The sequence below is a fragment of the Girardinichthys multiradiatus genome, chromosome 9, assembly GCF_021462225.1.
Source record: "Girardinichthys multiradiatus isolate DD_20200921_A chromosome 9, DD_fGirMul_XY1, whole genome shotgun sequence".
Lineage (NCBI taxonomy): Eukaryota > Metazoa > Chordata > Actinopteri > Cyprinodontiformes > Goodeidae > Girardinichthys > Girardinichthys multiradiatus.
Window position 1 is genome coordinate 6,003,019 of NC_061802.1, and position 19,378 is coordinate 6,022,396.

At 38.9% G+C, this 19,378-nt stretch overlaps 2 protein-coding genes across 9 annotated transcripts in view; both read right to left on the reverse strand.

The window, feature by feature from the left end:
• Positions 1 to 6,806, reverse strand: part of LOC124873635 (discs large homolog 1-like protein) — a 170,944-nt gene extending 164,138 nt beyond the window's left edge. The window contains exons 1-2 of one of the 2 annotated variants that reach the window (XM_047374398.1): positions 6,690 to 6,806; positions 2,712 to 2,888 (exon numbers count right to left, since the gene is read on the reverse strand). In XM_047374398.1, the coding sequence (XP_047230354.1) occupies positions 2,712 to 2,888; positions 6,690 to 6,708 (196 nt within the window). In that variant the 5' untranslated portion in view covers positions 6,709 to 6,806. The remainder of the gene's footprint in view (positions 1 to 2,711; positions 2,889 to 6,689) is intronic. The other variant, XM_047374399.1, reaches the window with a different exon arrangement.
• Positions 6,807 to 13,407: 6,601 nt separating this feature from the next.
• lrrc7 (leucine rich repeat containing 7) overlaps positions 13,408 to 19,378 on the reverse strand; it is a 190,293-nt gene continuing 184,322 nt past the window's right edge. For 4 of the 7 annotated variants that reach the window (XM_047375014.1, XM_047375015.1, XM_047375017.1 and 1 more), the window contains one exon: positions 13,408 to 17,548. In XM_047375014.1, coding sequence (XP_047230970.1) covers positions 17,438 to 17,548 — 111 coding nt within the window. In that variant the 3' untranslated portion in view covers positions 13,408 to 17,437. Of the gene's footprint in view, positions 17,749 to 19,378 lie in introns of all 7 variants that reach the window. The other 3 variants (XM_047375019.1, XM_047375016.1, XM_047375018.1) reach the window with 2 other exon arrangements.

Genomic DNA, 19,378 nt, shown 5'->3' on the forward strand with positions numbered 1-19,378 from the left:
GTTATTTATTGGAGTCACATCCATTTCTTTGCAGAAGAATGTGGGTACAAAAATTACTATAATTGTTGTCAAGTGGACATAAATGTCCCAAGATGGGTACAAATTGATGTGTGAGCCATAAGAAATGTCAGCTGGCAGATGGCTCTTTTTAGTACCCTAAAAAAGTAGGGAAGCACCAAAACTGGGTTGAAATGACCTTCATTCATATCAATATGAACACATCTCAACACATACAGGTCCTTCTCAAAACATTAGCATATTGTGATAAAGTTCATTATTTTCTATAATGTAATGATGAAAATTTAACATTCATATATTTTAGATTCATTGCACACTAACTGAAATATTTCAGGTCTTTTATTGTCTTAATACGGATGATTTTGGCATACAGCTCATGAAAACCCAAAATTCCTATCTCACAAATTTAGCATATTTCATCCGACCAATAAAAGAAAAGTGTTTTTAATACAAAAAACGTCAACCTTCAAATAATCATGTACAGTTATGCACTCAATACTTGGTCGGGAATCCTTTGGCAGAAATGACTGCTTCAATGCGGCGTGGCATGGAGGCAATCAGCCTGTGGCACTGCTGAAGTCTTATGGAGGCCCAGGATGCTTCGATAGCGGCCTTTAGCTCATCCAGAGTGTTGGGTCTTGAGTCTCTCAACGTTCTCTTCACAATATCCCACAGATTCTCTATGGGGTTCAGGTCAGGAGAGTTGGCAGGCCAATTGAGCACAGTGATACCATGGTCAGTAAGCCATTTACCAGTGGTTTTGGCACTGTGAGCAGGTGCTGAAAAATGAAATCTTCATCTCCATAAAGCTTTTCAGCAGATGGAAGCATGAAGTGCTCCAAAATCTCCTGATAGCTAGCTGCATTGACCCTGCCCTTGATAAAACACAGTGGACCAACACCAGCAGCTGACACGGCACCCCAGACCATCACTGACTGTGGGTACTTGACACTGGACTTCTGGCATTTCCTTCTCTCCAGTCTTCCTCCAGACTCTGGCACCTTGATTTCCGAATGACATGCAGAATTTGCTTTCATCCAAAAAAAGTACTTTGGACCACTGAGCAACAGTCCAGTGCTGCTTCACTGTAGCCCAGGTCTGGGGAATGCAGCACCTATAGCCCATTTCCTGCACACGCCTGTGCACGGTGGCTCTGGATGTTTCTACTCCAGACTCAGTCCACTGCTTCTGCAGGTCCCCCAAGGTCTGGAATCGGCCCTTCTCCACAATCTTCCTCAGGGTCCGGTCACCTCTTCTCGTTGTGCAGCGTTTTCTGCCACACTTTTTCCTTCCCACAGACTTCCCACTGAGGTGCCTTGATACAGCACTCTGGGAACAGCCTATTCGTTCAGAAATGTCTTTCTGTGTCTTACCCTCTTGCTTGAGGGTGTCAATAGTGGCCTTCTGGACAGCAGTCAGGTCGGCAGTCTTACCCATGATTGGGGTTTTGAGTGATGAACCAGGCTGGGAGTTTTAAAGGCCTCAGGAATCTTTTGCAGGTGTTTAGAGTTAACTCATTGATTCAGATGATGAGGTTCATAGCTCGTTTAGAGACCCTTTTAATGATATGCTAATTTTATGAGATAGGAATTTTGGGTTTTCATGAGCTGTACGCCAAAATTATCCGTATTAAGACAATAAAAGACCTGAAATATTTCAGTTAGTGTGCAATGAATCTAAAATATATGAATGTTAAATTTTCATCATGACATTATGGAAAATAATGAACTTTATCACAATATGCTAATATTTTGAGAAGGACCTGTAGTTGAACCCTTTTGCAGATGCCAAAATTCCAGGTATGGGCTGATTCCATATCCCAGTGTTAGCCCTGCTCCTGTTTTTTCTGTTTGGGTCACAATAAGCAGTGTTAAAGAACTCCCCTACTGAGACCCTCAAGAAGTGCCTATCTGCAGTGGTTATTAGGCAAGAGACAGGGGACACCCATGACAGGTCGCCAGTCCATCACAGGGCTACTATTCAACTACATGTGAAAATTAAAGAACTACCACCAGCATTTAACTTTAACATCACAGAGAAACATAAATTAAAGGTCAATGGGAACACTGCCTCAACAGACCACACAAACAGAGAAATATGGTATTCTGGGTGATGTAAAGTCAGATGCCTTTGGTAGGTGGATCTGGTCCTTGGGCAGGATGAGGCCAGTTTTTCACTATGCTCATTAAAGGAAAACACGGGCATTTTTCTTTTCACACGGTACTTTGCACAAACAGCGAATAAAACAAGATGCTTTTTTGACTGACAGATTCTCTGTTTAATAAAACATTCTTCTGTTATGAGAGTAAATGTCCACCCACCTTCTACAGATACAGTAATTGCTTTGTTTTATGTAAGAGAAAAGTCCTCCTACATCTGTGTTCTCTGATGTCCATTTCACCAGTCATGTAGTAACTAAGCTTTAAAATAATTGAAACATTACTGATTTTTTTTTATCTGGTTATGGAATGTACTTGGTACTAACACAGCAAATTGAGCTTTGGATTAAAATCTTTATAAACCATCTAAAACATGCAGGGATATTGATGTTAGGTAATCTTATTTAGAGATACAGATTTTAAAAAGTTATCTACTTTGTCTTTATGCTAATTCACTTTGAGCTCACATGCAAAATCAGAAAATCAGAATCAGAATCAAAATGGATTTAAACTACACACAGCAAATGTTCTTACCAAGAAGAGCACTGAAGAGTTGACTTTGGAAGACACTGATGACTCTGTCCAAGGATTGCTGCAGCTGATGGTCCTCTCCGGCAGAACCCTGTTTGCCCTGACTCTGACCGTGGTTCTGCTGTCTCTGGTTCAGTTTGACGCGATACTGCTGGAGCAGCTCCAGGGCCCGCTGAGCATCTTTTAAGAATACATGAAGTATGTCACAAACAACTTCAACATCACAAAAAAGGACAAAAACCCCTAAACATATCAAAATCATGCTAAAAGCCCTTATAAAACTGGGGATTACTGTGGTTCAGGAACTGTGGTGGTACTCACCCAAAGGTAAGTAATTAAAGACAAAGTGAAAGTGCCTGGTTCCAAGGTCAGCGATACTATGGTATGGTCACTAAACCAGATATTGGAACTTTTGGCAAATTTGCCAAGTCCTGCTGGAAAATGAAATCAGCATCACCATAAAGGGGAGAGTAAAATGTTCTAAGCATTCGTTGCAGTCAATAAAACATAGTGGATCAGCACCAGCAGATGATACGGGTACCCCAAAGCATCACCGACAGTGGAAGCATCACGCTGGAGGCTGTGTAACTTGGATTTTATGCTTTTCCAAATTGATCTAAAAAGATGATTCTGGACCACTGAACAACAATCCAGTTCTTTCTTTCCTTAGCCCAATATGCTTCTGGTATTGTTCATTGGCAGAAACTTGTGGCATCAGAAACTGAATTTGAATTGCTCAGACTGAATCTGTATTTGTATAATTTGAAATTAAATGCAACGGTTTGAAAATGTATTTTACTTAATTGGAACTGAATTTAATGGTTTGAAACTGAATTCATTTCCTTTGAAATTTCCGTTGTATTGAAAATTCAGTTTGACTACTTTTACCTTTAGTTCTAGAATTCATTTTCAGTTCCAAAATTCATTTTTTTTTGTGTCACACATCTGGTCCTTGTGAAAAGCCACAGAGTAATCAAACATAGATTCATGGATTTGCATTTCAAACAGGTTAAACTTCCTTCATGGCATTTTGAGCTGGAGCAGTGCAGCATACATGAGCGTGGTGTATGGTATTCGCTACATCAAACCTACTGATGGGGAAATGCAGACCGACGTAACACCAGCGGCACACTATGCTAATTTTAGCTAATAGCAACAGGTAGCATACAGTTGGTTACATGACGCTTCTTATAGTGAATGACATTCGCCAAGCTCATGCATGCTCCACTGCTCCACCTCAAAAGGCTTTCTCAAGGACCTGGATGTGTGACACAAAAAACTGAATTTTGGAATTGAAATTAAGTTTGACTCAATTTGAGCAATTCAGATTCAGTTTGTGATAGCACACGTTTCTGCCCATAGGATGCGTTTTATTCTGAAGTGGATTAACACAAGGAATGACAACATTTGACAACAATGTCAAGATAAGAGACAGCAAGGACAAAAAGAAGCTGGAGAGCAAGCTCCAGCAAAACAATATCAGAGATCCCTGTGTGGTCAGGGATGTAGAAGATCACTGGTTTCAAGCAGAAGGAAGATCGGACCGATGGATGTCTGGACAGCGGCATTGAACTAAACACATTCTTCAATAGGTTCAGATCAGAAACAAGCTCAGCATCATCCTCTTCTGCTCACAGCCAAACAGACATCCCACCTTCCTTTGACCCACAGCTTTCCTGTGACATCTCAAATGTTTTATTTTCTACGTCAGTCTTGGGCCCTCCTGCATTTAAATGTTTGCCTTCAACCAAATCAGAGGATGCTGATGCTCCCTTTGCCTCCCCTTCCACATGTGGCTCTCAAGAAGACAGGTGAAGAGACAACTGGAAAAACTGAACTGGAATAAGGCTGCAGGTCCAGATCATGTCAGCCCTAGAGTCCTGAAGGCCTGTGCAGAGCAGCTCTGTGGGATTCTGCAGCACCACTTCAACCTTAGCCTGGCCCAGAAGAACATTCAAGTGTTGTGGAAGACCTCCTGTCTTGTTCCGGTACCAAAGAAAACTCACCCATCAGTCCTCAATGACTATAGACCTGTTGCCCTGACATCCCGCATCATGAAGGTCCTAGAGAGAGTTCTGTTGGCCCACCTGAATATGCAAACCATGAACTGAATGATCAGGAACCTCTTCAGTTTGCCTATTGCTGTGGAGTTGGAGTTGAAGATGCCATCATACACCTGCTTCAACAAACTGTCATCTGGACAAAGCCAGCAGCACTGTGAGGATCAGGTTCTTTGATTTATCCAGTGCATTTAATACAATCCAACCTGATTTCCTTTGTCAGAAACTCCAGAAGACTCAGGTCTTCATACAAACAACAATTTGTGAGACTGAAGGGTTGTGAGTCTAACCAGGTAGTCAGCAGCACAGGAGCACCACAGGGGACTGTACTCTCACCATTCCTTTTCACTCTGTACACCTCAGACTTCCAGTACAAGACAGACTCCTGTCATCTGCAGAAATACTCGGATGATTCTGCAGTTGTGGGGTGGATCAGAGATGGACAAGAAGCTGAGTACAGGGAGGTGGTGGACCGCTTTGTGGCATGGTGTGGAAACAATCATCTAATTTTGAACGTGACTAAAACAAAGGAGATGATTGTAGATTTTAAGAGAAACAGGAATAAGTCAAAAACTATTACTATCATGGGGGAAGAAGTGGAGGTGGTGGAGGAGTATAAATACCTCGGTGTTCACCTGGACAACAGACTAGAGTGGAGATGCAACTGTGAAGCGATCTACAAGAAGGGACAGAGCAGATTGTACTTCTTGAGGAAGCGTAGGTCTTTTGGTGTTTGCAGCAAGATGCTGCATATCTTCTATGTTGTGGAGAGTGTGATCTCTTCTGCATTTATCAACAAGCTAATAAAGAAGGCTGGCTCTGTTCTGGGGACTCCTCTGGAACCTCTGGAGATAATTGTGCAAAGAAAGATTCTTCATAAAATAAAGAACATTATGGAGAACCCTGAGCATTCTCTTCATGAGACTGTCGTACAACAACAGAGTGTCTTCAGTCAGAGGCTTCTTCAGATCAGCTGTAAGACAGACCACTGGAGATCCTTCCTGCCCACAACCATTAGCATCAACAACAGCTCTTTGAAGAAACCGGTATACAATTAGTTACAACCACATTTAACTTCCCTTTGGGATGAATAAAGTATTTTTCCATTTGAAATTAAATTGAACTGAATTTATAGCTAATGTCATGAATACACCCATGCTCTATGAACATCCCCCAAAATCTTGAAGGGGCTTGCTTTCAAAGCTAGACACATGCATATTGCTTGTCAATTTTTTTTATTCCCTGCTTTTTCCTTCCACCTAACTTTCCAGGACTCATCCTATTGTGGGTGTCAAATTAGCAGTCTTCAATATGCCCTCGTCTATAACATGACCAGAACATTTTAGTTTCAAAAAACCCTTTCTTTCTTAACGTGACATTCTACTTTCTTGCAGAGTTTCGTGTTTTCATTGGCTGTAAGTTAGAATCATCTAAGTTAACAGGAAACGTTGCTTAAAATCTATATCACGGTGTGTAAAGAATCTATATAGGCCAATATATGCGTTTCACGTTTTAATTCCAATTACTGAAATAACTTTAGAAATAACCTTTTGATATTCCATTTTACTGAGATCAACCACATTTTCATTAGACAAGCACGCTCTCATACTCCAAAACCGTATGCGGTAACATACCGTGTTAACCACAATACTTTTATCAAACGTATTAATAGATTATTTTCAAAGACTTTAAACGACTTACTTTATGTCTCTGTGAAATAAACAATTCAACCAAAAACTGTATTTTAGGAAAGTTCGTACTCCAGTGCAAAGGATCTGATCAACGCAACATTTTCGAGCGCTTAAATACGATTTATTTTATGCCAGTTCTTTAGCAAGTTCAATATTTGGTTCCATATTGGCCTGCCACAGCTCTAAGACAGTAAAATGAGAGGATGGTTAAAAAAAAAGATTGTTATTACCTTTCTGTAGCACAGACATGGTGTCAGGCGCGCAGTATAGTTGCTGTGTCGGTGTGTGTTATTACAGATGTGCACGATGCAGCCTTCCTTCAAACTGGGACACCGAACTGTCCCTGCAACAGCCGGCAACAATTGGTCGTTTAAAGAGCAAAAACTTGTCGAAAACAAACACAGAAGCCGTTAAGCGTTTACATTAAACGATAAAACACGCAGCACCTGAACTTAGTACCCGGAGCCGAGAGAGCTCTACTGGTAACGCCTGATTTTTTTTTTCTTTCACTTTAAGTCTGTCTCTGTCTGTTCGGTCAAACCAGTTCTCCATTTCTTCATTCAGGTGTCTTGACGTGGTCCGACCGGTTTTGCGCTCCTGTGGGATAAACACACACTCACCTCAGAACACTGTTAAAGAGGCTCTTTATAAGGAGCTTGTGTGTCCTAGTGGTATTGTGATGGTAAACAGCTACATTGTGCGCAGTGGATAAACGCCTAATCTATTCCAGGTGTGCACTGAATCCACATCTAATCCACTCAGAGCAGAGGAAAGATTTGGATTTTACTGATATATCTGACTCTTAGCTGCAATAGATATAGGCTCGGAAAGCTGCCTCCTGTTCCTAAACCATTAGATTTTGTGGATTTATAGTGCACGTACGAAAAACGCGGGTCAAATTTAAATGTTGCAGGTGTAATCCCAGCAGCGGCCAGGGCATGTTCATTCCTGTGCGGGTTTGGGGTATTGGAAATGTGGAGTGTTCAGATTAAATCTAACCTCTAGCCACGGCTTGTCCAAAGGATTGCTGCAACAAAGTCAACACGCCTTCTTTTCTGAGTGCGAAAAAGATTTTTGCAAATAATTTTACATATAACGCAATATAAATCAAGATTTTGCCCAAATGTAACTCTTTAAAGCCTAATGGAAGACATAGTACTCAGGAAATCTTATATAGGCCTACTTAAAAAACTCAAGTCTTACTTATATGTTATTTGAGTGTTGATATTATCATGTTACATAATACAATGGCTTTTTAGATTAGTCATAAATGTAGGTATAGTACATTCAAGTCTAAATGAGGTTATAAATGTATTTTATTTTGGGCTTGACGAAGTTTTTGCTTATACAATCTACCTTTATATATCACAACTTATGCACACAGTTTTGCCACAATTTTTGTATAAAACTGTATGTTTGCCGTCTTACTCTAACCAAGACTACTTTAAAAAATGCTTCCAGTGACTATTCTAAACCAATAACTTTGACTTTTGAATAAATCACGAATATTTGCCATCTGTAGTACCCCTACTTAGATTGTCCACCAGATGGCATGCGACAGGATTCCATACACGTTTTCGAGGAAGTATCAACTTTGTCACGGTAGAGATCTCAAAAATACACATATTAAAAACGATACGTTTAATGTAAAGCGTTTAAGGAAATTTTAATGAAAATATTATCTCACGATAAAATAAACTGTTTAAAAAGAATAATTAAAAATTACTCAAGAGCAAAAATCGGGCCTAACCTAATCTGTTGCTAACTGCGAATTTGGGGACGACTGGACAAGGGGGTGGGGGTCGTCTAGGGGAAATTCATGTTCATGGGGGTGAGTGGGTTATGGGGCGAGTTTGGAAACCACTGGGTGGTTAGGACTGTTTCGTACCGGCTATTTTGGACTGGGTGGACCCCTCCCTTTTTTCTTGTTTTTTGTGGCCGAATTTCTATATGCAGTCAGGGCGGGGGTCTGGGTCATTCGAGTTAGGGTTGGTGAATGAAGGGGACCACCCTGGAATGAAGGGTACCACTTTTTGGGTGCGGGAGCTGGTTGCCCCTTTGGGGTATCGGTACCTGGACCGGGTAGTGTGTATGGGGAGTGGAAGTGAGTGTACACTGTCCATTCTTGTTTTGTTTTTTTTACACTGAGTGTGTGGATGTGAGTGTTGTATGTGTACACATGAGGGTGGGAAAGTATGATCGCAACTGTGTGTGCCTGTTTTTCTGTCAGGTTGGGTCTTAGGCTGCCCCCTCTCCTGGATCATCTTAGGCCATTAAATGTGAGGCCAACCCCCCCCGTCACACTCCTTGCTGGTGGCTTGTGTCTCTACCCGCAGGTGTGTTGGTGGTTCTTGGAGCTGGGTGCTCAGGTGAGTGCTGTCTCACTCCCAGTGGCCCTGGACCCCCTGTGTCTGTCAGGCCTCTGCTGAGGGGTGGTGTGCCCCTAGGTCTAGGGTCTCTGGGTCCATGGCTGGATCGGCTCCAATGTAGCCAGCTGTCGGTGGTCGTTGCTGCAGCTCCCTGGGGTTTCTGCACTGTGGCTGCTGGGTGGTTCCTCTGGGGCCCTCCTCCACCCTTCTTTTCGGCCTAAACCTTATGTACACAAGTGTGCTCTCAAATACAGCCACAGGTGTTTGGATTCTGGTGTTTACAGATACACAGATATTTTTCCGTCTTTCTTTCTTTCTGCAGGTGTAGAAGCAGACTTCTAGGGTGTTATCTTGTATTCTCTTTATTCTTCTTTCTGTCCTCTATTCTTATCTCCTCTCTCTTTTAACTTTTTGCTCCATCTCTCTCTCTTTCTTTCTTTTTTCCCCCTTTTAATTTCCATTTCTGTCCATTGCATTTAATTTATAATTTCTAATAAAGTTTATTATACATGTCAAGTGGAACAGTTATAGAGAAAGCTGTAATGCTCCACTTGTAAAAGTACATCTGTTGGCCTTCTTCTTGGCACTCAGACAACAATTCTGAGTGCTACTCTGCCGGACAAGACACGGGAAAAACAACATTTTATAATAATGGTAACATGTCACATGTAAAAATGATCACAGTTTTGTTATGCTTTGCCCATTCACCCTCCTTATATTAATAAACTGGAATATATTTTGTCAAGTTTTAAAAACTTTGAAGGTCTTTGAACTGTTCCAAAAACCTTTGAACTTGCTGAATCATTTTGCTATTTTGAGCAACTATTTCGTACCACACATTAATTGAAAATACTAACAACACATCCCAAAATCTGATCATTTTTTTTTATAGTTTTTTGCTGTGCTATTTTTTATTTGTGCACCAATATATGTTTTTTTTTAATGCTGTATTGAAGAAGATCCAATGATAAAAAAATATTGTTCTGTCTTTTTCATAAAAGGTTAACATAAATGCTTTGCTGCCATACATTCATTATATCTCAAACATGTTTAGAATGAATGAAGCAAAGCACGAACTATTATTGATTAACCCCTTCAGCTTTGATGAACAAGTGGATTTCTTGTTCTCCGAATCGTAAATGTAGCATGCTAACTAAAATATTAATCTGGTTTATCTGTCACTAACCTTGCAAATATAGCTCTAAGTGCACAAAAAAAACAGGACAAAAAATTACAAAACCGAATATCCTGCATGTTGGGCAGAATCTGTCTATCATAAGCCAGTCACACATATGGAGGCTGCAGTTGAATGCAGGTCATAGTCTCTGGTATTGTTATTGATCCAGTCACAAGAGCTTATTGACTACTTTGGTGAGTGAACAAAATTTCCCTTTCTGTTTCTCACACACTCAAACACTACTGATTCCAGCATCAGTGTGGGTAGAAATGCATGCATTTTGTAAGTGGGTTGGTCACTCAGAATACAGAAGAACCATTTTTGCTTAAAGCCAGTGTGTAAAAGACAGACTAAAGAGGAATGGGAACAAAGGGACACCATTCAGCTTGTGTGTGTGTGTGTGTGTGTGTGTGTGTGTGTGTGTGTGTGTGTGTGTGTGTGTGTGTGTGTGTGTGCATAATGGTAAACTCTATTGTTCATTGTCAGCCTGTCCCAGAGTTACAGTTGTTCTACAGTTACCACTGATGCCAGGAGAGCAAAGGGGAATGGTACAAGTCAGAAAATTTATAGTCAGTCAGTCAGTCATTTTCTACCGCTTATTCCATGGTGGGTCGCGGGGGAGCTGGTGCCTATCTCCAGCAGTCTATGGGCAAGAGGCAGGGTACACCCTGGACAGGTCGCCAGTCCATCACAGGGCAACACACAAACAACCGTGCACACACTCATTCATACACCTAAGGGCAATTTAGAGTTACCAATTAACCTAACAGGCATGTCTTTGGACTGTGGGAGGAAGCCGGAGTACCCGGTCAGAACCCACGCATGCACGGGGAGAACATGCAAACTCCATGCAGAAAGACCCCAGGCTGGGAATTGAACCCAGGACCTTCTTGCTGCAAGGCAGAAAATTTATAAATATGTTGAATTAGACATAATAGGTCAAGGGAAAAAGAAAGGCTGTCAATGGAGTTCTGAAAAAAAAAACCTCTTCAAAAAATTCCCAAAAAAACTAAGTACATCCTTGCTGCTTGCAAAAGATTTAAAATGGAAAAGTTGCAGCCATTTTTCACCTTCTCACACATGGTTGTTGAGTTCCCTACATGGCTTTTGACAAACTTTAAACAGGACTTCTTATGACTTTCTTTCCACAATGGTTTCCTTCTTACCACGCCTCCATAAAGGCCAGATATACAGAGTGTATGAATAAGAGATTCTCCTTCCTGAGCTGCGGATCTCTGTATCTCAACCATAGTTACCATGAGGATCTTGGCTGTTTATCTGCTTAATGCTCTCTTCTTGCCTGCCCTCTTAGATGGACAGATATGTCTTGATACAGTTGGTGCAGCTGAGCACTTTTCGTTTTTAAATGATGGATTGAACAGAGCTCTGCAAAATATTTACAGCTTGTGATATTTTTTTATTACCTAACCCTGCTTTAAACCTCCCCACAACTTTATTTCTCGCCTCCTTAGTGTGTTCCTTGCTTTCTAGGATGCTGTTCGTTTACCAGTGCTCTCCAACAAACCTCTGAGGCCTTCACAGAACAGCTGTGTTTATGCAGTGATTAAAATTTCCATAAAAATTGTATCTATTTACGAATAAGGTGACTTTTGAGGGCAGCTGTTTGCAATGAATTGTATTTTCGTGTATTAGAGCAAAGGTGAAAGAACACAAATACAAATGTTACTTTTCAGATTTTAATTTGTAAATTAAATTCCTTCGGTTTCATAGTAAATGCTTACTTTATTTTATCTATCGCAAAAAATCCCAGTAAAGGACATTAAAGTTTCTGGCTGTAATGTAAAAATATGGGAGAAAGGTTCAAGGGAAATCAATGCTTTTGCAAAATACTGTAAGTTTGCAACACTGTATCAACAATGATACAGCGAACAAAAGAAGCTGTTGCAAGGGCTCGGTGAGACTCCACTCATGAACCAGTTTACAAATGCTGTTTTAAGATGTTAAAAGTGCTGTGTATAAAGGATTGTTCACAAATGTCCGTGAACTAAAGTTATGTTGTAAGAATGAGTGGCTCAACATTCCTCAGCAATGGTGTGAAAGACCGATCAATATTAGGCAGAAAACGACTACATTTTTTCCCTTCTACTTCTTCACGTCTGTACTGCCAGTCATGGTAAATGTATTTTATTGTACTAGTGTGGGACATTACCAGAACAAAGTGGTAAAGGGATAGTTTGGTGTTTCCTTAAAGAGGGGCTCTGTGGTGTTGTCAGTCAGCATGTTACCTATAGGAGACATTGCTCAGAATGATTTCAGTTGAAACAGAAGATCTGACTGTGGTTCAGAACTTCTCTGCTGGAGCTGGTACAACTCCGAAGTAGATTTCTTTAACTTACTGTACCTGTAATGTTCTATGTATTTTCAAAATAGAATAGAATATATATTAAACAAATAAAGTGCAGGAGTCATTGGAAGCAATTCAGTGTGAAATTCAAGTAATATTTGCTTGGACCCTGAAAACATTTCTGAGTTTACTTGAGCATTTATAGTTGCTTTTTTATTACTGGATTATTATTATTATTATTATGCCTAAAATTTTCTGCACGTTATACATTCATCGTCATTAACGTTTTTACAACAGGCAGAGGCGTTTTCATTTTAAACAGTGGCCAATTGCAAAAATGTTATATACCCTTGAAGGTAAGAAACTGACTGCCGATAAAAACCCAGGGCAACCTCATGTTAAAACACATTAACAAATCTAGATCCTTGAGTTTCATAATCGTAATGAATTTATAATCATTTGCATAATTATGGTATTTATATATATAAATATCATAGGAGTATAGATATGTGTATATATATATATATATATATATATATTTATTAATATATAGTGCTAACATGGTTTTGTCCCTCCATGGACTGTTTCTGAAGCAAGAGGATGAACTGTCCCTCTGTGATCCACAGCTCAGATAACTGTCAAGAAAAGCTGAGACGGATGGATCAGAAGGGATGAATAAGTTTCCAGGTTGTTAAACTAATGGACTCAGAGACAAAGGAGCATCTGCTCAGGTAAAATCCACAGGGGAAGCCAATGTGATCTCTATTATTCTCTTTTATTTCAGGGTTTGCAATCACACCATTTACTTCCTTCCTTTTTTATTACCCTAATACATCTGATTATTTCTTTTCTCAAATCCTTCAGAATCCTGTCTTCCATTCATGTCTTCTCCATCTGACTCTAATCTTTCTTTTTTCCTCTTTCTATGCCTCATTTTATCCTAGATTATGTTTAGTATTTGATTAAGTGTTTTCTTTAGCTCTATCTTTTTCCACTCGGTTTTGACCTTTGTCACTTTTTAATCTTCCTTTAAACAAGATTTAAACAGAGGAGACAGAACTTGAACACATAAGGCAATGCACTAGAAGAACCAAACATTACCAATATTGACATTTTTATTATTTGTACAATAGAGACTTTAGTACATTATTCAAAACACTTCTTATATATTGAAAAAATGGTACGCCCAGAAGCCCAAAATGGCTCCAGTATAATCGCTGCACAGCATTTTTTTCCGTTTTATACATAGAATAATTTTTTGTAAAAACTGTATCTTAAATAGTATGTACAAGTAGTGTCTGCAAAATGCATTCTAAACACATGATATATATTATATATACTTGCATTTCTTCGCATTGATACTCAAACTTAAAACTGGAAGGATTTCAACTTGCATGTGCAAATAAATAAAGAAATAAATAGTTCTGTAAGATCGTCACTAAAATTTGTCCAACTTATAACTTGACAGTGTTTCTCTCCTTGGAGGTCAAAGTACATTTTGTCACACTACAGAAGAAGCAGCATTCAAGTTGGGTACGTGTTAAGTACTGCAGAAAGCATGGGTACATTCACAATCAATATGAGTAATTTTAAATTATATTTCATTCACAGTTTATATACAGTGAAACTGTCCTCATTTGTTCATCTCTTATATCATCTAAACACATAGAAAATGGGTGTTTTTATATTCATATACATATATATATAATATGCATTTTTATAACACAAATTCACAATTACAGTAGAAATACATTTTTATACAAGTTTTGGATAGTACACATGTAGGTCTTCAGGTCACACTGTGTGTACTTCTATCCATATCTTTGATACAAGTGTCTTTACAAAATATCACAATTTTTGAGCAAAGCTAAGGTATATCAATATATTTAGAAAGAATTACCTGAAACATAGAGTAAAAAATAATTATATTATCAAACATTTGTCTCTGTTCACATCATAACTTTTGATATATTGAACTCTAAATAGGGTTCAATCTCTCAGTACCGCAATATTCAAACTGTGCCGTTTAGTGTCCTTATGAAAGTGTGAAGCTCTTTAGGAGGACTGACACATAATGGGCACAGGATGACAAATAGCAGTAAAATAAAAGATGCTGTCAACTGAAAAAGTGTCGCCATGAGGCATTAAATATAAGATAAACTTTTTTCCATTGTTACTTTTGTCATATTAGTACAGCTCTTTCAATGTGACCATCAAATCTTTGGCCAGAAATTTCCCGCTCAAAAGTCTCCAAAACAGACTTATAAAGTGTTTTTTCTCTAAACTGAAAATTTACACTTCAGGTTACAAATGTTCTAGTGAAAGTTGAAGTGTACTGTGCATCGCAAATATCCACACCCCATTTTCGCATTTCTCCAGTGTTACAACCAGAAGCTTTAAAGTATATTATTGGGATTTTATGTGATGAATTCACACAAAGTAATTCATATGAAATAAAGAGAAATGATACAATGTTTTCACATTTCTTTTCATTTACAAATAAACTCTTAAAATCTAAAAAGCCTTCTTTAGTCGGATGAATCTAAACAAAATCGAGTCCAACCAATAACGGCCATAAGTCGCCTAATTACTAAGTGGCGTCCACCTGCGCGTAATCTCAGAATGAATTGGTTGTATAAAGGCCGGAAAGATTTGATTGAGAACATTAGATAACAGTTGTATTAACACACCAACGGACAGATTAGGGATTGAGTTTTGAAGAAGGTTAAACTCGGGTTAGGTTATGAAACAACAACCCAAGTTTGAACATCTGAGAAAGAGGGGAAGACATGCAGCAAAGGTCAACATGCCGTGACTGTAACCCGTGACGGCTGCATTGAGGGCTGTAGCCTCCGTACAAGGGTTGTGCACTTTTCCACTGCACCACTGCCATGCCCCACAAATCCATTCCTTATAAAAGAGTTGTAAAACAAAAAGGAATTGTTTAAATAAAGCCATAAGAAGTTTCATTTGTTGTTCGACACAAGTCTTGTAAGGGACCGAGCAACGTAAGATTGAAGGTGCTCTTGCTTTGGATATGACCAAAATTGTCCTACATGTAAAAACTATGTGTTTCAGAAGACCACAGATCTCCATGAATACATCATCCCCACTGTAAAACATGCTGATGGTGGCATCATGCTTTAGGGATGCTTTTCTTAAGAAGGGAAGCAGGTGAGTTTTTTGGAAGATGGCTACTGAATACAGATGCAGGACAACCACTGGAAACAACCTGTTAAAGCTGCAAACGACTGGGATGAAGATTCACCTTCCAAAAGGACTAGAACCCTAAACGTACGCCCAGAGCTACATGGAATCATTTTGATCAAAACATGCTGGCCCAGTCAGAGTCTAGAGAAAAATCTAATTGAGAATCTGTGAGACATAATAAAACCACTCTTCACACACACTGTCCATCTGATATGTCTGGACTTAGGCTTTTGTGCAAAGGACAATTGCAAAAAAAGAAAAAACAGTGAGTCAACATACACCAGGGCTGAAAACACCATGGTCTATCACATAAAATCATTTTAAAATACAGTAAAGTTTGTGGTTGTAACATAACAGAATGTGGAAAAGTTTAAGGGGTAGGAATACTTTTTTCAAGGCACTGTAACTACAAACCCTTTGCGACATAGATCAGATCATAAATCGTTGTGAATCTTTCCTATCAGAGCAATAAATCTGAGCGCTGACAGCAGATTTCAGTTCAAGTCTGATCGAAGCCATGAAAAAGTAAATCTGATATTTTTAACCTGTGTAAACAAAACATTTATGTGGTAGAGGATCTGTATTGGATCAGCACAAAGCATCATGAACTACAATTATCTAGACTTTTGAGTCTAATTCAAATGAAAAAAGGCTGGCTCTTGTACAAGTCAAACATCTAAAAAAAAAAAAAAAGAGTCTGGAAATGGAAGAAAACAGGACTTTCAAACAATGGCACACTTACTATCACTGGTGTTAAGTCAAGAAATTAGAATTTGTTTTCTTTGATCAGGCTAATGTACAAATTGGGCGCCATAATGCAGCAGTGCACAGGGCGTGCAAGTGTATTGTAGAAGTGCGGCGGCACAGGGGTCTTTTTGTGTTTCCCTATAAGTTCAAGTGAATGGCAGTGTGAGTGTAAACATTAGCATGACTTGTACGGTAGATGGCACTAGAGGACAAGGTTGGCTCGGCTGCAAAAGCTCAATGGGCTGAGCCTCAGAAATATTGCTTTAGCTCTTTTCAACACAGCTGTGCAAGCGGAAATTTTCAAACATAAAATCTATCAGCAATGATGTTTTATGAAAAAAAGTTTTCTTTACAGTTAAAGTAGTGGTGTAGTTTAGAAAAAAAAATCATCTATTCAGAGAAATGATTCCTGTCCAACTGCAGGAAAAAAAAATCTGAATATAGTTTATCAACAGTTATATTAATCATAAACCTTTAGAGCTTTCTGTCTTGGCCAAACTGAGAGTGCAGTTCAGGAAAGCCAAATCTTTATATATGTACAAAAAGGCAGAAAGTTATCTGTACATTGGAGGCAAAAATAACAGACAGAACACAATGTGAAAGAAAAAAAAGTAAAAAAAGTAAAGTCAAATACGGAATGAATGATGAGAGAGGGGTAAAAGAGAAGAATATAAGAAACATAACATTGGACTACAAGGCAATAAACAAGATGCTACACATTCATTTAACTGATAGGTATCGACAGCAAGAAAAAAAGAAAGTAAAAAAAAAGCAAAAAATACCTCCAAACTGGCTTAGCAAAAAAAGTAAAATTTGATTGGCTGATGGGATAACTGCCTCATTTACAAACCAACTACAATATCCAAACTGCAGCAGCCCTGAAGGAACTCAAAAATGCATCCTCTCATTGTCTGTCCATCCATCGATCAGGTCCCTGACCTCTGGTAGACAGAAGAGAAGATATGTTTCCCATAGTACATTTGGCACTAGTAATTGCCTTTGGTCCAGCAATAGGCAAATTGATGTCTGTGTGTTCCTTTCAAAAGGTTACAAAATGAAAAAAAGACAGCTCATGTCAGCTTCACAAGCCTCCAGCAGAGGGCAGGTGGGGTAGAGTTGAATGGAGATGAGTAGAGATGGCAAGTGGATCTGTTTATTATAAAACTATTTCTATCTCAAGCTGCTGTCTCTCAGAACCACCAAGTCCACTGTCCGAGGGAAACTCTTCAGCAGAGAGACGGCTGTCTCGTGCTCCATGTGTAAAAAACTATGTCCATTAGCCTGCAATGCAAACACGCAGCACAGTCAACAGCATGTGTGTGTGCGCATGTGTGTATAGAGGTATGTGTTCTGCAGATTTCCCATACACATTTTAATGTGTGAGTGTTTGTGGAAGGATGGAGGGTCACTGCCATCATTATCTCAGTAACACATCACTGTTGGGGGAAAAGAGAGAGAAGAGGAGGAGCTACACAGTCATGCTGTAGAAAGAGAAGGGGTAAAGACAAAAAAGGGTTTTCAGATGAGTTCATCCAGCTAAACTGTACATCTTTTGGAAGTGAAGATGATAGACAACAGAGAGGAGGGGAAAACATAAAAGAGATTATAAATGAGCGGAGATAATCTTGCACTTTAAAGGTCTGACATCTTTTCTGGATTCCCCACACAGGCCTGTTCTGTTAGCTTCGACTCCCCATAATGAATATTAACAAACTGCCAAGAATTAAACTTTTTACACCTAGCTACATAGGTGTTCCTGAAAAAATATTGAGATATTATAGTATTAGGATAGAATATAATTTAGCTTTGTTTATCTATACTGCCACTAGACATGTGCCAGGTACCAAGTTATATGAAAGTTATAAAAGTTCTGTTTTTAAAAACCTTTAAGTTTAATAAGACAGCAGGAAATGTGCTAAAGCAAACAAAATGTTCTCCAGGTATTTAAACAGTAGAGAAGGGCAGTGGTCCCCCTCCTCCACCTGTTGCTGCGCACTGCTTTTCAGCTGGCTAAAAGAAGGCAGTCATGGAGCAGAAACTAAGGAAACAGCATATATCACTGGGTGGTTTAAGATAGCTCTTTTGTTAAAACTAAAGCCGGCAGCATCAAGGTGCAAGTCTGTTAAGCAGCCTACTGCTGGCTGGCTACTTGAGTTGACAGCCTGACCAGAAAGCATCAGGTTTTATACTTTTATCAAGTTTTATTCTATATTTACACCATTATATAACTGCAATTATGCTTTTCTGTTGTTCAGTGTTACATTTACATCAGAAAATATGAATACCATACACTGTTATGTTTATCCAAAAAGCACAAAGTTATATAGCCAAATGCCATGTTGCTGATGCATTTTGGTTAAATAAATGGTTAATAAAGATCAGAAGCGGATTTTTTTTTTTTTTTTGTGGAGAACTCCTACAAGTTAGGACACTTAACATTAAAGTCTATTTAAACTTGCATAAAGTGTGGAGTTTTTGATTTATATTTTATAACTCTAGGAACTCTCAATAAGGAAGGTGCTGCTTAGAGCAAAATGTGGTGTTTAAATTCAGTCAGACATAAAAATCTGACATTTTCAGTTTGGGAAAAAACTAAAAACAATAAAATAAGTGTTTGCCACTTTTCAGAATATAATTATCCTTTAAATTGATGTTCGTCTCACAGTACCAACATAAAAACTTCCAACAGCACTGAATAAATACCTTCCGCTGTTATCAAAGGAAAGCTTCACATTACAAATTGCTTTATTTAAGAAAAACAAAATTTAATCAAACATATACAGTACAGACCAAATGTTTGGACACACCTTCTCATTCAGAGTTTTCTTTATTTTCATGACTATGAATATTGTAGCTTCACACTGAAGGCATCAAAACTATGAATTAACACATGTGGAATTATATACTGAACAAAAAAGTGTGAAACAACTGAAAATATGTATTATATTCTAGGTTCTTCAAAGTAGCCACTTTTTGCTTTGATTACTGCTCCACACACTCTTGGCATTCTGTTGATGAGCTTCAAGAGGTAGTCACCTGAAATGGTTTTCCAACAGTCTTGAAGGAGTTCCCAGAGATGCTTAGCACTTGTTAGCCCTCATGGCTTCACTC